The 19,583-nt window shown below is 39.2% G+C and overlaps 1 protein-coding gene across 1 annotated transcript in view; it reads left to right on the plus strand.

The window, feature by feature from the left end:
- Positions 1 to 19,583, plus strand: part of FBXL13 (F-box and leucine rich repeat protein 13) — a 212,635-nt gene that overhangs the window by 4,539 nt on the left and 188,513 nt on the right. Inside the window, exons 2-3 of the mRNA XM_030307806.1 lie at positions 10,544 to 10,647; positions 11,339 to 11,429. Coding sequence (XP_030163666.1) covers positions 10,544 to 10,647; positions 11,339 to 11,429 — 195 coding nt within the window. The remainder of the gene's footprint in view (positions 1 to 10,543; positions 10,648 to 11,338; positions 11,430 to 19,583) is intronic.

A 19,583-nucleotide genomic window follows, 5' to 3' on the forward strand; every position in this document is an offset into this window, starting at 1 on the left:
CAACGCTTCTGGAACTTCAGGGAGAGTCTGAGTGGCACAGTGAGGGTAGAGGGGCTATAATGGCCAGTCAGCTTGGTGACTTCCAACGATCAGTGGGGTCACACATAGGACAGCTATTCTCACATACACCAAAGGAAATTGATGTCTAGGTTCAAATCTTCAAGAATCACCATAATTAGATTTTATTGTGAAAATGAAAGAAGTGATAAGAGCATTCTATCAACTGAATGTTGGGTCTCCCCAAATTCATCTGTTGAAACCTAATGTTCCATGTGATAGTATTTGGAGGTGGGGACTTTGTCAGTGATTAAGTCATGAGGCAGAGCCCTCATGAGTGGGATCAGTTCCCTTATAACAGAGGCCCCACAGAAATCCCTTGCCCACCTATGATGTGAGGGCGCTATGAGAAGATGGCCGTCTATGAACCAGGAATCAGCTCTCACCAGCTCTAATTCTATTACAATTAGAAATAAATTGTAAGTCACCCAATCTATGGGGTTGTATTACAGAAGCCCGAATGGACTAGGAGACTAGGTCATGGACTAACTGTTGAAATGATTTATTTGTTTTAAATCACAAAACGCTCTATACCTGTAGCTGAGAAGGTCTCTAGGGGAGACTGGGGGACATGAATGGAGATTCAACAAGTGGCCTTGCTTCTGTCTTTCTGAATTTATCATTCCTCTGGGGTTCTCTCTTTGGACACTGATATATCTGCCTCCCTAATCCTATCTTAAATGAAGTCTGTCCCAATAAAGGACAAGTAAAGTGTATGCAAAATTAGAGATGGCTAGTGTCTTTGTCTGCTTGGGCTGCCATAACAAAGTACCATTACACTGGGTGGCTTAAACCACAGAACTTTGTTTTCTCACAGTTTTGGAGGCTGAAAGTCTGAGACCAGTGTGCCAGCATGGTGAGGTTCTGGTGATGGCCTTCATCCTGGCTTGCAGGTGGCTGTCTTCTCACTGTGTCTTCACATGGCAGAGACAGAGAGCAAGTTGTCTGGTGTCTCTTTTTATAACAGTGCCAATCCCATCATGAGGACCCAACTCTCACAACCTTATCTGACCCTAATTACCACCCAAAGGCCCCATCTCCAAATATCATCACAACGAAGACATGAATTTTGAGGGGACACAATTAGCCCATAGTGGCTAGTAAATGTAAGAAAACCCCACTGACAAAAACAAAATGTAGATGAAATGAATTACTGTTTTCCACCTGTCAAATCACAAATTTTATTATTCTCAGTGTTGGCAAGGTAAAATGGACACTCACATTGGCTGTTAATAAGAGTGTAAATTGATAAGACGTTTTTAGAAAGCAATTTTGAGATATGTATGAAGAGCTTCAAGACGCACCTTCTGATTCTATATTCTTCTAGAAATCTATCCTGAAAAAATAGAGATGAAGATATGTACATTTCATCATTATTAATAAAAATTAATATTATATCCTATAATTTTTAATACTGGGAAAAAGTTAGAAATAACCCAAATGGCCAACCATTTAGAAATTATTAAACATTATGGTACTACTTTTTTTCTTCTTCTTTTAAAAAAAAAAATTTAATCTTTATTTTTGAGAGAGAGAGAGAGACGTGGAATCTGAACCAGGCTCCAGGCTCTGAGCTGTCAGCACAGAGCCTGATGCAAGGCTCAAACTCACAGATCGTGAGATCATGACCTGCGCCAAAGTCAGACATTTAACCAACAGAGCCACTCAGGCACCCCGGTACTATTTTTTGCAATAGATTATCAACCAGCCTCAGTACATGATGGCTTGAGAATTTTGGGGAGACATGGAAAAATGTTCACAACATAATGACCAGCCAAGGAAAAAGAAAGATATAAAAAAAAAAAGAATATACAACAATATATAATCCTGACTTTAATTTGTACAATTATCATTTTAAAATTTAATTTGTTAAAAATATATGCACTGAGGAAAGAAACTAAAATTTTTCTTAGAGGTTATTTCTGTTTGTCAGGATGATGGTTGAGTTTTATTTTCTTCTTTGTATTTTCTCTGAATTTTCCAAATTGCATAGATCACATGTTATTTTTATAGTCAGAAAAAAATATATTCATATATTTTATATATAATAAAATATAAAATATTTTATATATTTTATATTTTATATATAATAAAATATAAAATATTTTATATTTTATAATATAATAAAATATTTTATATTTTATATTTTATATATATTATATATAAAATATATTTATATATAAAAATATATATTCATATATTAACTGAAATGCTGGTCTAACTGTAGTAAAAATGCCCCTTTTTTTGCTTTCCCATACTATTAGCAAATAAACTAGAAAGCAATAAAGAAAACACAGGGAGCATAAAAGCGTTTATTACTGGGAAGCACTGGTTTCTCATCCCAGGTACAGCTGGTTGGCCTGTTGCAGACCTGCATCTGGTCTCCCTGGATTGAGCGCCCTTTTGCCTCTGGCCACGTACATGATGTCTCCTGGATACCCCATTTCCTAGATGGGCCGGTCTCTGTCCCAGCTAGCACTGTCATAAAACCCTCTTCCTCAGGTTCGGTTTCCAGATAGCCCTGTGTGTGCCTAATTGCATACTGACAGATTTCCAAAGGTTTGGTTTTGTTTTCTGTTAGCAGAATCTCAGGGTTCTAACGACACCTACAAGGAACGCTGTATAGCTGGAGAAAGGGCATCGGGAAGAAGAGAGCTCGTCTTCTTCCCCTTATACACTCCCCCTACAACATCAAAGAGCAGCTCTGCTTTTATCTGGATATATTTTGGGATTCCCATGAGGTTGTTTTTTTTTTTTTTTAAGATTTTTTTTTTCTGACTAAAAAAAAAAAAATGTATTTGAAATCACTGTGACCAATCACCATAGTTCTGTCAGGAAAATGATCTCTTCCTTCATGGTTCATGTTCTCATGTTGCAGCAAGCTCATCTTTTCTTTCCCTCATGGGCAACCAGTATCTAATATGGCTTCCATGCAAACCTACGTGTATTGTTAGTGCAAGAGGTACAAACATCGAGATACAGAATGGCTGTGGGTTTTGTTTTTTTAGACCATGGAGTCAAGTACTTTTTAAACTTTAATTTTAGGTTTGAAGTAAATGAACTAATTGATCAAATACTTGGAAATCTGTGCAATAAGAGATTTACTCGCTATATACTATTTTAAATTCAGGAAAAATATATTTTAGAAATTCCACGTTTTTAAAAAACATCTGCATGTGGACACTCAGAGCCTGCACCTAGATAGAATTGTGGGAAAACTGAGTATTGTCTTCTGATTTCTCACTCACTAGATTCTCTCTCTGAGATAGTTCTTAGAAATACTTCATCTGAAGTATTTATTCTGAAATACTTCATCCCACTACTGTTGGAATCTCCTTCCTTAGAAATATTCCTTACAAAAGACGTTTGTATTTTAAAAGGTATTAAGATAGCAATACACAATGAAGCCTTATTATTTTTGAGAGAGCGAGAGAGAGAGCACAAGCAGGGAAGGAAAGAAAGGGAGGGAGACACAGAACCAGAACACAGGTTCTGAGCTGTCAGTACAGAACCCGATGCGGGGCTCGAACCAACAGACCATGAGGTCATGACGTGAGCCGAAGTCGGATACTCAACTGACTGAGCCACCCAGGGGCCCCAACATTGTCAATAATATTTAGAAATCCATTTCTTCTTCAATTTTCTACTAGGCAGAAGTCAGCATGGTCCCAGGATGGGTGAGATACTATGGGTATAGTGTCTACCAAATTAGTAAACAGCTGTACACAGCAATTGTCTCTGAGAGCAGAAAAGTGCTCTTCAAATTGTTAGCTCAGATTTCGGTTTAACATTCAGTTTGCAAAACTAGATATTCCCAGCAGAGGGCGTATTTAAGTTACAAATCAAAATTTTTTTGCAAAGTTTTCTATTTTTAGAAATAAGTGTTTTTTTATTTTTATGATTTTTATTCATCTTTTATGCTTTATATGTCTTTCATCATAGCTTCCAATTTGTATTTTGAAAATATTGCATTTATTTCTAAATTACATAGATTCTGTTACTGGGGATTTTTTTTTTTTGAGTGTATTTATTTATTTATTTTTTAATTTTTTTTTTTTTAACGTTTATTTATTTTTGAGACAGAGAGAGACAGAGCATGAACGGGGGAGGGTCAGAGAGAGGGAGACACAGAATCTGAAACAGGCTCCGGGCTCTGAGCTGTCAGCACAGAGCCCGACGCGGGGCTTGAACTAACGGACCGCGAGATCATGACCTGAGCCGAAGTCGGCCGCTTAACCGACTGAGCCACCCAGGCGCCCCAGAGTGTATTTATTTTTGAGAGATAGAGACAGTGTGAACAGGGGAGGAGCAGAGAGAGAGGGAGACACAGAACTCAAAGCAGGCTTCAGGCTCTAAGCTGTCAGCACAGAGCCTGATGCGGGGCTGGAACTCACGAACTGTGAGATCATGACCTGAGCTGAAGTTGGATGCTCAACTGACTGAGCCACCCAGGCGCCCCTGAGGATTTTTTTTAGGAACTAATTGCTGCAAATATTTACTAGAGATGCAAGAATCAGGAATTATTGAATATGGAGCAAGAGACCGCCAGCCAATGCAGGAGAGAAGAAACTGATACATTAACTCATTTTACTGGACCTTGGGGATAGACGTTGTATCTTCTGAGGGCAGTTGTTTGCTGAGTTCCCTTAGCCCAGTCAGCCAACTCACAGATGCAGTTCCAGAGGCAAATTTGTGGAACACTTAAATAACCAAAAAGTATACAATGATTATTTCTCCAGTAACAGTTTACTTATTTAGGGATTAAACAGCTGGTGACCACCTCGCTGTGGGCCAGGCACAATCCAGCAGGTATTGCACCTCACGGAGACTGGGTCTCCTCACGTGTCCCACCTGCCTTAAAACCCCTCAAGTTCTAGTGTTGAGGGACATCTTCTCTCGCTGATGTTCCTCCTGAATGGCTGAAGCCAGCTGACCCTTTTAAATAATCTTCAGTATACTTTGAGTTATAGAGTTTCTAAAATTAAAAAATTGACACCTTCTATTTAAATCTCAAGAAGACACAAAAACTCTTTTGTTCTCAAATTGTTAACTTAGTAACTTCTGTAGAAACCGATTAAGAGTTCCCCTCCAATGACACAATAGCATGCCAACCCCATTTCTACCATAATGGGATGGCAAGCATTTGTGAGATGTCACTTGGAGCTTGTTTGCAAGGGGAGGGAACTAGAAGCGACTTTGAACAGAGACTTAAACCTTATTCCTAAGAAAAGGGGTTTCTGTAACTGTGTGATTCTGACATTGCATTTTTATTTTTTTTTATTTTTTAATGTTTATTTTAGAGACAGAGAGAGAGAACGGGGGATGGGCAGAGAGAGAGGGAGACAGATTTGAAGCGGGCTCTGCGTTGACAGCAGAGAGCCTGATGTGGGGCTCAGACCCACAAACTGCGAGATTGTGACCTGAGCCAAAGTCTGACGCTCAACTGACTGAGTCACCAAGGTGCCCCTGACATTGCATTTTTAAAAGCAATCTCATCTTGGGGTGCCTGAGTGACTCAGTTGGTTGAATGTCAGTCTCTAGATTTTGGCTCAGGTCATGATCCCAGGGTCGTGGGATCAAGCCCCATGTGGGGGTCCCCACTGGACATGGAGTCTGCTTAAGATTCTCCCTCCCTCCCTCCCTCTCTCTCTCTCCCCTCTCTCTCTCTCTCTCTCTCTCTCTCCCTCTGCCCTTTCCCCACTCATGTACACACATGCTCTCTCTCTTTCTAAAAATTAAATGAAAAATTAAAAATAAAAAAATAAAAAAAATAAAAGCAATCTCATCTAAAACAAATAAGGTGAAAACTATATGTTGATTTTCTACCATTAATTTAAAAGAAGAATGTCTTTCTAGTTTGCATAAAAATAAAATATTTCAAGGGGAGCATGGGTGGCTCAGTCAGTTTAAGGGTCTGACTCTTGATTTCGGCTCAGGTTATGATCCCAGAGTCGTGGGATGGAGCCCCATGTGGGACTATGCGCTGGGTGTAGAGCCTGCTTAAGATTCTTTCTCTCTCTCTCTCTCTTTTCTCTCCCCCTCCCTTCCCTGAACATGTTCTCAGCATGCACTCTCTCTTTAAAATAAAAAAAAAAATGAGTAAGGGAACAACCAAATAATAAATGAATGAATGAATGAATGAATAAATAAATAAATAAATATTTCCAGATAGATAACGTGAAAAAACCCCTCGAGTTCTGGAGGAAGATATACATGCAAACAATTTTGCGTGAGTGCAATGCTATGGGCCCGGAAGGAGCCCTGAGTTTGTAGTTTAAAAACCTTCTCACTTTATGTACCACCTGGCCCTACTTTGCCTCATCTGTGAAATCCAGAAATAAGAACATACCCTCTAAAAGTCAAGGTCAACTCCCTCTAAAAGTCAAGTGGGATCTTGGGAAGCAAAATGAACTGTGACTCTCTGGATGTTTGGCTGTCTGCGATATTTGGCCATGTGACTGGTCTTGCTGGGGTTTGCTTCTGAATGGCCTCGAGGAATCTAGAGGAGGGAGGAAGACCCTGTCCCAGGTCCCAGTATAAAATTCTGGCTATGTCTGCTTCTCTCTCATCAGAACCCTTTACTCCAGCCAAACTGGTCTCTGCCCCTGAGGTGTTGCTCTTGCCAAGAGAAAGACCCTATTTGCAAACCACCTGCTCAGTACTTGCTACCTGGAAGTTTCTCCCACTGCCCAGGGCCTCACAAGGCTTTTGTAATCACTTTATCTCTGTACTCAGGAAGCAATTGATTTTTGCATTGCTACTTAGGCCTGTAGTATATTTTACTATATTTATCTGCAATATCTGAAAAGCCAAATAAGTCTTGCTCCCTTGAGTATCTAAGTGTCTCATAGATAGTTACTACTTTGCTATTTATATTTAAACTATTTTTCTATCAAGTTCTCTCTCCTAATCCTTTCCCCCAAATGCATTTGTTCTAATCTCTTCCATCAGGCTTGGTATAAAGTCAATCTCTCTGTCATCACACTGGCCTCTGAATGGTACAAGGGAATAGTTTTGAATTTCTTTTCTCTTTGTTCAAGTCTTTGGCTCTACAGGAGGTGATGATTATCAGTGAATGGCTTGTTACCATGATCATCTATGGGGTGTTTATTTTATACTAGAAACTATTCAAAATACTTTTCATATATTAGCTCATTTAATTCTCATGATAGACCTATGATATGTGTACCTTTATGATATGTATAGGGAAGGAAATAAGAACAGAGAAGTAATTGTCAGAGCTTCCCCACTGGGAGATTGCAGATCCAGAATTTACAGCTAGTGGAACCCAAGCACTGCATTATCTTGCTCCTGGAAAGATGGATGGTAGTTGAAAGGAGTAGAAACAATGGTCCTGGATAAACCCATGTTTGTCATCAGTCCCCATACATCTTTCAGAATATTTGAGAAAGACTGGGGACTGAGTTAGAGAGACAGAGCCAAAAGCAAGTGGAAGATTGCACAATTATTTTGTGAAAATACAAGCTTCAGAAAGCCAATTTAGATCTTTTTAAGTCATGGTGTTTTTTGTCCTTGATTGTGTAAGTTTTTACTTAGAAACCTAGCAATAAGAATTGGTAATTAATAATAATTAATGTGTTTTTTGACAGCCAAACATTCATCTTGTGGGAATTTTGCATAATTTTGCCTCTGCAAAACTAATGGTTTTGCAATTTTAATTTTCATTGGGCGGAAAAAAAGCTAGTGATTCACTAATTATGTTTTCTTATTGGCAGATAGCTATACGCTGTTTACACATTGATATATAAAGCCTTGGCCTATTTTACTTTGCCCAGTGGGAAACTGAACAATGAGATATCTTGTGCAAAAAGTGAACATTTGAACTGTGCTAGTTCCATACGCCTTTATTATCATTCCAGAGACTTTTCCTCTCAACTTGATTTGACTTCTGCAAGATAACTTTTCAGGAGAAGTAGTTTCCTAATCTGTGGAACTTAGAAATATAAAGAAGTAATTTCTTGTATTCATTAATCAGATCCCAACTGTCTTAAAAATCACCTCAAGGCACCAATCCTCAGACTTCAGTGTGTAGAGGAATCACTTGGGGAGCTCATCAAAATGCAGCTTCCCAGGCCCCATCTTCAGAGACCAATTCACTCCCCAGGTGATTCCAATGCAGATATCCTCAGGGTGCCAGAATGGAATGCAGGATGTGGTAAGTGGGGAATGGAGAAACTCAGCACTCTGGGGACTCAGGCACAGCAGTGCCAGAAAGCAGATGGGCCTTTCATGGGACTATTCAGGGAGCTGTCTGAAGTCTGGCTTCCAGGTAATAGCAGACTTCCGCCCTTGGGTAACAGAATGCTATTCATATCCATCTTGCAACTGTGGTGAGAATCACTGACCTCCTGTGCAATTATATTCTGTAGGTCTAGGGGAGAAAGAAGTCAGTCAGCAGATGGCTAAGTGCTCACTGTGAACATCTGGGGTGGGGCTCGGTCAGGAGGCAGAGCTGGAGAAGGAGAGACACATAGGTCTAACCACTTTGCCGTAGTCTTGAGGGCTGGGTTCTCAGCCTGCAGCCTGCACACTAAAAGGGGGACATGGAGCTAATTGCAAAGGGAGAACTATGTTGTGCAGGGTCCAGTCAGGGGAAATTATCCAATTTCTTCCCCCTGGAAGAACACTATGAGAACTGCTAAGAGACTAAGGCAGGACTTCCAGGCCTGGATCTGCTGACACTTGGTCCATGGAGGTGGGAAGATCCCTGCATGACCCAGTGGGTGAAATTAGTTTGTTCACAAGTGAGTGAGCAGGAAAAAAGCCAGTGAGAATAGGCCCTCTGTAAAAGAATGGCCTCTCCACCTCCACCCCCAGTCCTGCCCCATGCACACTAGACCCTGCCTGCAGGCAGTGAACCAAAATGGCAAAGAGAAATGTCTAAGGAGGATTCCAGGTGGTTTCTGTGGGATGTGTGCTGTAAACTGTTTTCTCTGCCTCAAATGGAGAAATATTCTCCATTTTGGGAAAACTCAATGCGGAAAGTAAGATGGCAACAGCTTTCTGAGTTCATATACGTACTTTAATTTTTTTTTTTAATGTTTATTTATTTTGGAGAGAGAGAGAGACAGAGTGCAAGTGCGGGAGGTGCAGAGAGAAAGGGAGAAACAGAATCCGAAGCAGGATGCAGGCTCTCAGCTGTCAGCACAGAACCCGACGTGGGTTCAAACTCACAAACCCAAGATCATGACCTGAGCCGAAGTCAGACGCTTAACCGACTGAGCCACACAGGCGCCCCTCATATATGTACTTTAAATATCCAGATCCAATAAGCCATTTGTTTCCCACCTTTGTGAACTATGCTACAAGCTTGCTTTCTTTCTTCTTTCTTCTTTCTTTCTTTCTTTCTTTCTTTCTTTCTTTCTTTCTTTCTTTCTCTCTCTCTCTCTCTCTCTCTCTTTCTTTCCTTCTTTCTTTTTTAAGTTTTATTTATTTAAGTAACCTCTACACCCAACGTGGGGCTTGAACTCACAACTCCAAGATCAAGAGTCACATGCTCTTCCAAATGAGCCAGCCAGGGGCCCCATAAGCTATAATTTTTCAAATATATGTTCTGTAGATGTTGTGAATGATAAAATACAAATTTTTTAAAAAGACTCTTTGAATTTGTAATAGATTTTGAGGGTGGATTTTCTCAATAACTTTTGTGGTTGGGTCTGAGGAGATTTTTGACGTTAAAAAAGGAGGGCTTCATACTAAAAAGGGGTAGACACCACTGATCAAAATATCACAACTGTGTCTTCAACTTGACTCCAAAATACTGCCCATCGAATGTAAAACACTGAGCAGCAACTCCATTGTGTCATTTACAATGGATTTTTTTTTAAGTAGTAAAGGTGAAACTTCATTTGTTAGACTTTAACAAAATATGAACACTGGATAAATAAAGGAGTGTCTATAAGGTACACTTACTTAAAAAACTGTCACATTGGGGTGCCTAGGTGGCTCAGTTGGTTGAGCATTTCACTTCAGCTCAGGTCATGATCTCATGGTTTGTGAGTTTGACCCTCACATCTGGCTCTCTACTGGTAGAAAAGAGTCCACTTTGGTCCTCTGTCCCCTTCTCTCTCTACCCCTTCCCACCTCTTGCTCTCTTTCTCAAAAATAAATAAAAATATATTTTAAAAAAACCTATCACTTTATTTGATTCTGTAATTGGAGAGAAACCTATTTGTTGCTTAGTTAGAACATGCACATCCAGGGGCGCCTGGGGGGCTCAGTTGATTAAGTGTCCAACTTTGACTTAGGTCATGGTCTCACAGTTTGTTGGTTCGAGCCCCACATCCAGCTCTGTGCTGATGGCTCAGAGCCTGGAGCTTGGTTTAGATTCTGTGTCTCCCCCACCCCTCTCTGCCCCTCCCCCACTAGTGCTCTGTCTCCGTCTTTCAAAATAAATAAATGTTAAAAAAAAAAAAAAAAAGAACATGCACATCCAGAAAGAGTGATTCTGTTTCATTTTCCCTAGGCTCTGTTATGTGGCCTACTTACTACATGTCCTGAGGATCCGCTGAAATATTTACAGAAAATGATCATTACTATAATGGAAAATGGTCTCGAAAGTCTTCTCTGGTGAGTATTGTTTTGCTTTATGGTAGGGAGATATTTTATTCTGAATGTAAAACACTCACTATAGAGTACCAAAAGAAGTCTTCTAATCTCTGGATGGTTAAGGAATCCCTCCATAGGCTTTTTAAAAATGTTTATTTCTTTTTGAGAGAGAGAGAGAGAGAGAGAGAGAGCGCGAGTGGGGCAGGGGAAGAGAGAGAGGGAGACACAGAATCCAAAGCAGCTCCAGGCTCTGAGCTGTCAGCACAGAGCCTGACGTGGGGCTCAAACCCACAGACCGTAAGATCATGACCTAAGGCCAAGTCAGACACTTAGCTGACTGAGGCACCCAGACGCCCCCTTTCATAGGCTTTTAAGTCTGAAAGACTTCAATAGGAACAATTTCCCCACTGGTTCTTAACTTGAGAAATATAGCCCTCTCTCATCAATAATGTGCTCGTAGGGCAGTTATTTCAAGTTGGGGATGAGGAAAAAGAGGCATACTCTCTTGGGGGGGCACAGCAAAATCTGGAGGAGGGGGTGGTTGACAAAGTCCTGCAGTAGGTTTTGATATACTTCTCCCAAGGGGAGGTGTCTCCTCCTTCCCCTCCCTTCAACTCCACCCATAGAATCATGGATTCAAATCACTGATTTAATTATGGAACTAACTACTATGAAATGAAATGTTTGACTGTGTTTTATGATTTTATCAAAGGGATATGTGCATTGATCCATCAATGAGGCCAAAAATTCGGAGGTTGTCTGAAACGTACATGGAACAACTTTTTGGACTGGATGATCAACTGGTCAGTATTAGTAATCAGACATTCTAAAATATACATCCCAAGTTTTGATGGAAGTTCTCAAATAGATTTTATAAGATGTATGAGGTCAAACTGTTTTTGAATTGGGGACACTCAGAGAAGTGAAGGAATATCACCCCCCCAACACCCCGCACACAGCCACATTCATAGTCAACTTCCCAAATTTCCAGAAGTATTTAACAGACATTTATTCTTCCTCTTCTGATAAAATCTTTCTATTATATTTTTCCCATTCCTCTTTCTCCTTCTCCTCTCCTCTTGCATCTTTATAATGATAAAACCAACATTATGGAAAGCTTTAAATGAGGATATTGTCCTTCCTTTCTAATCTACTTCCTTCTGTATTCTATCCCTTCTCCATTCTCTTTGCCATCTGCCCAGGGATTATGCTCATAAAGATATGGCCAAACAATGAGAGCTAACTTAAAAGCCAGACCGATTGTTAAAGAAAGGAACAACCAGCTCTAACAGCTGGTTTTGATCCTGTACAGAGGGCAAGGAAGTAATTCAGGACACGGAGACTTTTAGAACAAAGACTGTGTATCTGAGAGAAGCTAAAATAGCAAAAGGCATGTGGGGAGAGAAATGCCAACACAAATTACATGTGTGTGGGGCCTTGAGTGATACCTCCAGATCCCAGGCTGCTGTCTTGGTAAACGCAGGCAGGGCTTGGGAGCTGCTGGTGAACTTGGGCGTCAAAAAGTGAAATCGAAGCCTGGGTCAAGGTGGATGCTGAGAGCCAGGATCAATCTGAAGCATAATTTGGAAGGCTGGGTGGAGGGTCACACTGTATCCTACTCAGTGGTCTGCATCAGAGAGACAGAAATAGAGGGACAGGATATTTCTGTCAAGACTGGGATGATTCTGAGTACCAATACAATGGGAAGAACCCACATGTCCAATCCTAGCTGATCTGTGTTGTGGTGTCTGGGTGTCTTAATGACTTCACTTTATCAGCCATAGAACTTTATCTACTATGAAGTGCAGGTGTCTGCAAACTGTGTTCGTGGAGATGTTTGGGGGCCACTTCAGGAGCTGAGGGGGAGATCCAGGGGGTGGGGATTCAGGGTCTTTCACCCCCACCTTACACTCTAGAACAATTCCACTTTGAATATAATGTCATATGAAAAAAGCTTAAACATCATTGCTAAAAGATGCTAAAATTATTAAAAACCACTGACGTAGAAGGGTGAACCTTGTCAATATTTTGAAAGTGATTTTGTAAAATACAATCAGATTATGTTCAATATCTAGCTAGAAGCCTAGAGAGAATCTTTTAAAGAATTGCACAGAGGGGCGCCTGGGTGGCGCAGTCGGTTAAGCGTCCGACTTCAGCCAGGTCACGATCTCGCCGTCCGTGAGTTCAAGCCCCGCGTCGGGCTCTGGGCTGATGGCTCAGAGCCTGGAGCCTGTTTCCGATTCTGTGTCTCCCTCTCTCTCTGCCCCTCCCCCGTTCATGCTCTGTCTCTCTCTGTCCCAAAAATAAATAAACGTTGAAAAAAAAAATTAAAAAAAAAAAAAAAAAAAGAATTGCACAGAATTCTGAGACACCATAGCAACTTTAAACCTAAAGTTTTATTAGAAAAAGAATTCTCAGAGATATTTCATGATGTTGAAAGTGCAAAGGATAAAATACAGGAAGCTCATGCACATTTAGAAAGTAGGATGATAATTCATATGTATAGAAAAGATGTCTGCTTCATTTTATAAAGTAGGAAAAGTAGAAACTAGATGTGATTTCACAAAAGGTAAATCTCTAGATGCCTATGATTGCTTTGTTAGAGGGCTCAGCCAAGACTGAATATGGATTAATTCATTTCTCCTTCACCCTCAGAGGAAAATGAAAAAAAATTTTTTTTACAAAGGATAAGACACTTTAATCCTTAAAGTTTCCAGTATTTTATTTTATTTTATTTATGTTTTTTAACATTTATTTATTTTTGAGACAGAGAGAGACAGAGCATGAACAGGGGAGGGGCAGAGAGAGAGGGAGACACAGAATCTGAAACAGGCTCCAGGCTCTGAGCTGTCAGCACAGAGCCCGACGCGGGGTTTGAACTCACGGACCGTGAGATCATGACCTGAGCCAAAGTCGGAGGCTCAACTGACTAAGCCACCCAGGCGCCCCAAGTTTCCAGTATTTTAAATTATAGTATACTAAATAAATATCAGCTTTGCTTTTTTCCCCATTTTTCTTTCCTATAGTTTCCTATACAGCTATAATCACTGATGAGAGTTTTTAATGTTTTGACAAAACATTTAAAATATACATATTTTTTAATGTTTATTTATTTTTGAGAGAAAGAGAAACAGAGTGTGAGTGGGGGAGGGGCAGAGATTGAGGGAGACACACAATCTGAAGCAGACTCCAGGCTCTGAGCTGTCAGGACAGAGCCTGATGTGGGATTCGAACCCACAAACTGTGAGATTATAACCCGAGCCCAAATCGGATGCTTAACCGACTGAGCCACCCAGGGGCCCTGATAAAACATTTTAAAGATCACAAACAATTGTAATCTTTCCCATTTTTAAGATTGCTTTGTAGGGGGATCTGGGTGGCTCAGTGATTAAAACAGCCGACTTTGGCTCAAATCATGATTTCCCGTTAGTGAGTTGGAGCCTCGCTCACATCAGACTCTGAGCTGCTCAGAGTCTGGAGCCTGCTTTGGATTCTGTGTCTCCCTCTCTCTCTAACCCTCCCCTGCTCATGCTCTGTCTCTCTTTCTCTCAAAAATAAATAAACATTAAAAAATTAAAAAAAAAAAGATTGCTTTGTATTGTCTCAGCATGCTTCTGTCTCCACACTGTTTTGCCTATTTATAACAAAGTATTTGTTTCTATTTGTGCAAACAGAGAAAATTGAATACAGGAAACTGTGAGCAAGCCACATTGTTAGAGAAGAAGTAGGAACTGCTCTCATAATAGTAAATAGAAAGACAGTTTAACTATGTGTTCCAAGATGAAAGAATCAACCATTGTCAGGAGGAAACTAACTTCACAGACTTGATTCTCATTTCTTAGGAAATGAAATCTCCAGATGGGTACTGATTACAAGAAGAAAAGACTTCTATAATATTAAAAAAATCTTTTTATCATGGAAAATTTTAAACATAACACACAAGCAGAACACCATAATGATTCCTCATCATCCAGCTTAAATGACAGTCAACATTTTGCCAATCTTGTTAATTATCTCCCCTTGTCCTTTTTTTTTTGCTGAAGTATTGGAAAGCAAATCCCAGGAGTTCTATTATTTTACCAGTAAATACATCAGTGTGCATCTCTAACAAAAAATGACATTTTTAGGGAACATAGCACAGTGCCATTATCTATGTAATGAAATTAGCAGTAATTTCTGAACATCGCGTAGTGCAGATTATATTCAGATATATATATTTCATATTCAGTCCATATTCGAGTTTCCCAAATTGTCTCAAAAATACCTTTTTAAACATTACTCTGTCAAATCAAAATCCATATGGAGTTCACATTGCACTTGGGTATCATATATTTAATACTTCTTGTAATAAACTTTCTTATTTCCCATGCCACTCATTTACTGAGGAAAACATCATTTGTCTTGTAAAATGTCCCACATTCTCATTATTTCCTCTGGCATCATTTCATTTGTTCTGTTTCTTGTATTTCCTTCAAGTTTGTAGTTAGATCCACAAACTTGATATTCAGGTTCTTTTTTCCCCCTTTTTTTCTCTTGGGGACAAGAATAACTACATGGGGAGGGGTGGTTCTTCCTAATGCATCACATGGGGGTGCACCCAGAAGTGTGGCAGACCCACTTTTTATCAATCTTGATTCTTCTAGACATTAACATAATTGCTTATTAGTTTCATCTTACAATACATGCATAATGGTTTTGGAATAACGATACTACAAGATCACTAACAATAAAACTACTGAATGTAGTTTACGAAAAGTATGCAATTCAAAAGAGTTATGCAATTCTTTTTGCCTTTAAGATGTATATATCCTACCAAATATTTTCAGTAAAAATACTTTTTTTGTCACCCCAGATACTTATTTTTTTTGTGCCGATGGCCATCTTTTTTTCTCTTTGATATAATTATGCTTTTCCAATTATGTATAACATTACTTGGCAATAAAAACAATAAACGATACAACAAAATGAGTGTTCAAAGAATCAAAACAATAAAATGAGTGTTCAGAGTATTGCTTCTATTCCTGCCTTTTTCTCCTCCCTATTCCATCCCTGTTTCTAAGTATCCAATGTTAGTAGGTTTTGGTTTATTTATTTAGTTTTTCCATTGTTTCTTTTTGAAAATTATGAGCACATACATTGTATTCTTCTCCCATCAACTTCTTACATTGAAGTAGCAGACTGTGTGTCGCTTTTTCTCACTTAATGTGTCCTAGAGATCACTCCCTTTTAAAATGATCCTATGGCTTTTAAAATGATGGTATCATAGGGAGCACTGTGTAAAAAAATCCTAAAATCTAAATGAAAGATGTGGACTTAAAAGTCTTACTGATGTAACAAAGTTTAACTATGAAAAGGAGACTTAACCTTATGACCCCAGTGGCTAGATTTTAACCTTTTGGAAGAGGCCAGCAGATCCTATGCCTCAAACAAGAATCAAATGGTCGATAACCACACCCTCTACCCTTCCTGGTTTGCAAAAGTATCCTTTTCCTTTTAAAATTTGGTAGATTACTCTTCCCTGAGAAGGCATCAAACTAAGTATTACAGTAACCTGGAAGGAATAGAAATAATGAAGATATGAACTCGATTCATGTTGTTTACTTTAGGATAAATTTAAGTGTAAGGTAAGTAATAATAGTTAATGATAGAGCATTTTTGTATGTTTGTCCACTATGTGTGGCATCTGAGAGTTCTAAAGAACATTTTTATAAGTTTAAATTGTTTCAGGGGCGCCTGGGTGGCTCAGTCGGTTAAGTGTCTGACTTCAGCATGGGTCATGATCTCACAGTCCATGAGTTTGAACCCGGCATCGGGCTCCACACTGACAGCTTGAAGCCTGGAGCCTGCTTTAGATTCTGTGTCTTGCTCTCTCTATGCCCCTCCCCTGCCTGCACTCTGTCTCTCTGTCTCTCTCAAAAATAAAATAAAAACATAAAAAAAAATTTAAAAAAAATGTTTCAGGGACTTTTGTAAAATTTGTAATAAACATTTACATGTTTAAGGAAAACTGATTTTTCAAAGTTGTATTTATTTAAATGTGTTTATTAACACTTAGAGCCCTAAAGTACAAATATCAATCAGTGTCTGTCTCCAGGCACAAGAGCCCAGTGGGCATTAAAGAATCTTTCAATAATTTGCAGAAGATAAAAATAATAAGAAAATTACTCATCATGAAAAATCCAACACTTTACCCACATCATGGTACTGTTATAGACACTACTCACTTTTGCATTAAAGACATGGTGTCATTTTAGTATTTTTGTTATTACTATTAACTTTTCCAGCCCATGAATAATAAAAATATCAGAACTGGGAGGGATTTGAAGTAATGCCTTCAACGCATATTTATAAACCCTGTTCGGGATGTCATAACAAAATTCTACAGACTGGGTTGTGGTCATCAACAACAGAAGTCTGTTTCTCCCAGTTCTAGAGGCTGGGAGGTCCAAGATGAAGGTGCTGGCAGATTTCGTGTCTACTGAGAACCCAGTTCCTAGTTCATAAACTGCCATCTTCTTGCTGTTACTTCATATGGCAGAAGGGGTGAAGGAACTCCCTGGAGTCTCTTTTATAAAGGCACTAAATCCAGGGTGCCTGGGTGGCTCAGTTGGTTAAGCATCCAACTCTTGATTTCGGGTCAGGTCATGATCTCATGGTTGGTGAGGCTGGCAGTATGGAGCCTGCTTGGGATTCTCTCTCTCTCTCCCTCTCTCTGTCCCTCTCCTGCTCATGTTCTGTCTCTCAAAATAAATGAATAAACTTAAAAAGAAAAAGAAAAATATGAAGGTACTAACCCCATTCATAAGGGCTCTACCCTCAGGAGCTGGTCTCTAAAAGGCCCTACCTCCAAATATTATCACACTGGAGATTAGGTTTCAACATATGAATTTTAGGAGATGCAAACATTCAATCTATAGCAAATCCCATACTATTTTGTTAGCATTCTACGATGATGCTATGTGGGATATTAAAGAATTCATGGATAAAGTAAAGACATGTACTTTAAAATATGATGAGGGCACCTGGGTGGCTCAGTTGGTTAAGCATCTAACTTCGGCTCAGGTCATGATCTCACAGTTGGTGAGTTCCAGCCCCACGTCAGTCTCTGTGCTGACAGCTCAGAGCCTGAAGCCTGCTTTGGATTCTGTGTCTCCCTCCCTCTTTCTGCCCTCCCCAACTTGTGCTCTGTCTCTCTCTCTCTCTCTCTCAAAAATAAACATTAAAAAATTTTTAAAAAATATGATGACATGTTATGATAATTTAATATATAATTCCTTGATTCTTGGATTAACTGAGCAAAAAATGGAATTGTTTACCAGAAGAAAAATTTTGTTATACTAAAAACCAAAAATTATAATATGAAGTTAATGATTTACCTTTACTTTTTGTTTGGTTCTTATCAGAGTCCTAATATTATATTAAGTATTTCAAATATCACAGAAGTAAAACTTTTTTTTTCCTATTGGCATTATTTGAATGCATTAGTTTTCTCATATATCATAAATAGATAGTATCTAACAAAGTTAAAAATTAATGGGGACCAATTACTACTAACACTAAAGAGCCATAAATTGAGTATGTTTGTAAGTTAGCATTCATGGTTTGTAATGGTATTTCTTTTTTTTTTTTTCATTACAAAATTTTCCAGGTCTCACCAGCCTGGGGTACAAGTAGAGCAATGTTGATAGTAATATTCCAAATTTCACTGCCTCTAGTCCCTAGCTCACAATTGCAGGAGGTTGGTTTCCCTCAAAATTCCAACCAGTTCTATCTGGGAATCCCAAAGCTGTCCCGTGTGAATTCAAGAATTCCTCTTAAGGTCTCTGTCTCAAGCCTGTTGGGCTGCCTGAAGGTGAAGCCGTAGTGTGGGTGCTCTTGACCTGAGAGCTCTGAAGTCTAACTGAGGTGGAGCTCTAGTCTTTTTCCACCACAAATCCTTAAAATGCCAAAACAGTGCTCCTTTCTCTGTTGCTCTACTCAGACCATACCTAGAGGTCACGCTGTTTGAAAGAGATACTTTTATAAAGACCTCGAATAAGTCAAGCTTGCACTTTAAGACTCATTCCACAAGCGTTTTACCTGCCAAAATGGTACCACCATGTGCCAAGAACTTAAAACTTCCATGCTCCCACTAGCTTTAGAATGAAATGCTTCTTGATAAAATTTTAAGTGGAGGGATTGCATTATTTCAAAATTTGGCATCATGTAAGATGTTTGTAATATTTTTATCACATTATTTCAGATTTTCAAAACTTAAAGTTACACAAAATTGGATGCCACTGTGCTGTGGGTGCCACACGGAAGTGGAGGAAATGCCTTCTCTCATTTTGTCTTGTACAGAAGTGCCTCAGAGGAGCAGTTTGTTTGGGTTTTGCCTCCAGTCTCTTCTTCCTTAAAGCTCAGACCTCCAGTCCATGGGGCTGTGACAGGAGCTATGCAGCGCCCTGTCCCCACTCCCCACTTCTATCATTCTTCTAGATGATAGAAGAAAACTCCCATCAAAACAAATTCACAACAAAAATATTTGAATTGACTTCTAGAACTTTCTTTGTAAAAATACACTAAAGATACCCAGAAAACTGAATTCATCAGATTTAGCCAGAGACTATGCCTTATTTGCCCTTCATAGTCATTAAATGTTGAAAAATATGTAAAAGGAGAATGAAGAAAAAAGTTTCATGTAAAGTTTCATGAAGAGTTTCATATAAACCGAGTCATCAGTGCTAACACATGACCCTAGTTTAGACCCTAGTTAGACCCTAGTTTGAACAAACTAACTAAGATGTTTGAGGGAATAATTCCAGAGATTTGGATATGGAGTGGGTATTAGATGATATTAAGCAATTATTGTTAACTGTCCAAGGTGGGATAATGGAATTGTGGTTGTGAAGAAAATGTGACTATACTTTAGAAATAGACACTAAAATTTTTGGTTTATATACTTTATATACTACAAA

Source organism: Lynx canadensis, chromosome A2 (genome assembly GCF_007474595.2).
Source record: "Lynx canadensis isolate LIC74 chromosome A2, mLynCan4.pri.v2, whole genome shotgun sequence".
NCBI lineage: Eukaryota > Metazoa > Chordata > Mammalia > Carnivora > Felidae > Lynx > Lynx canadensis.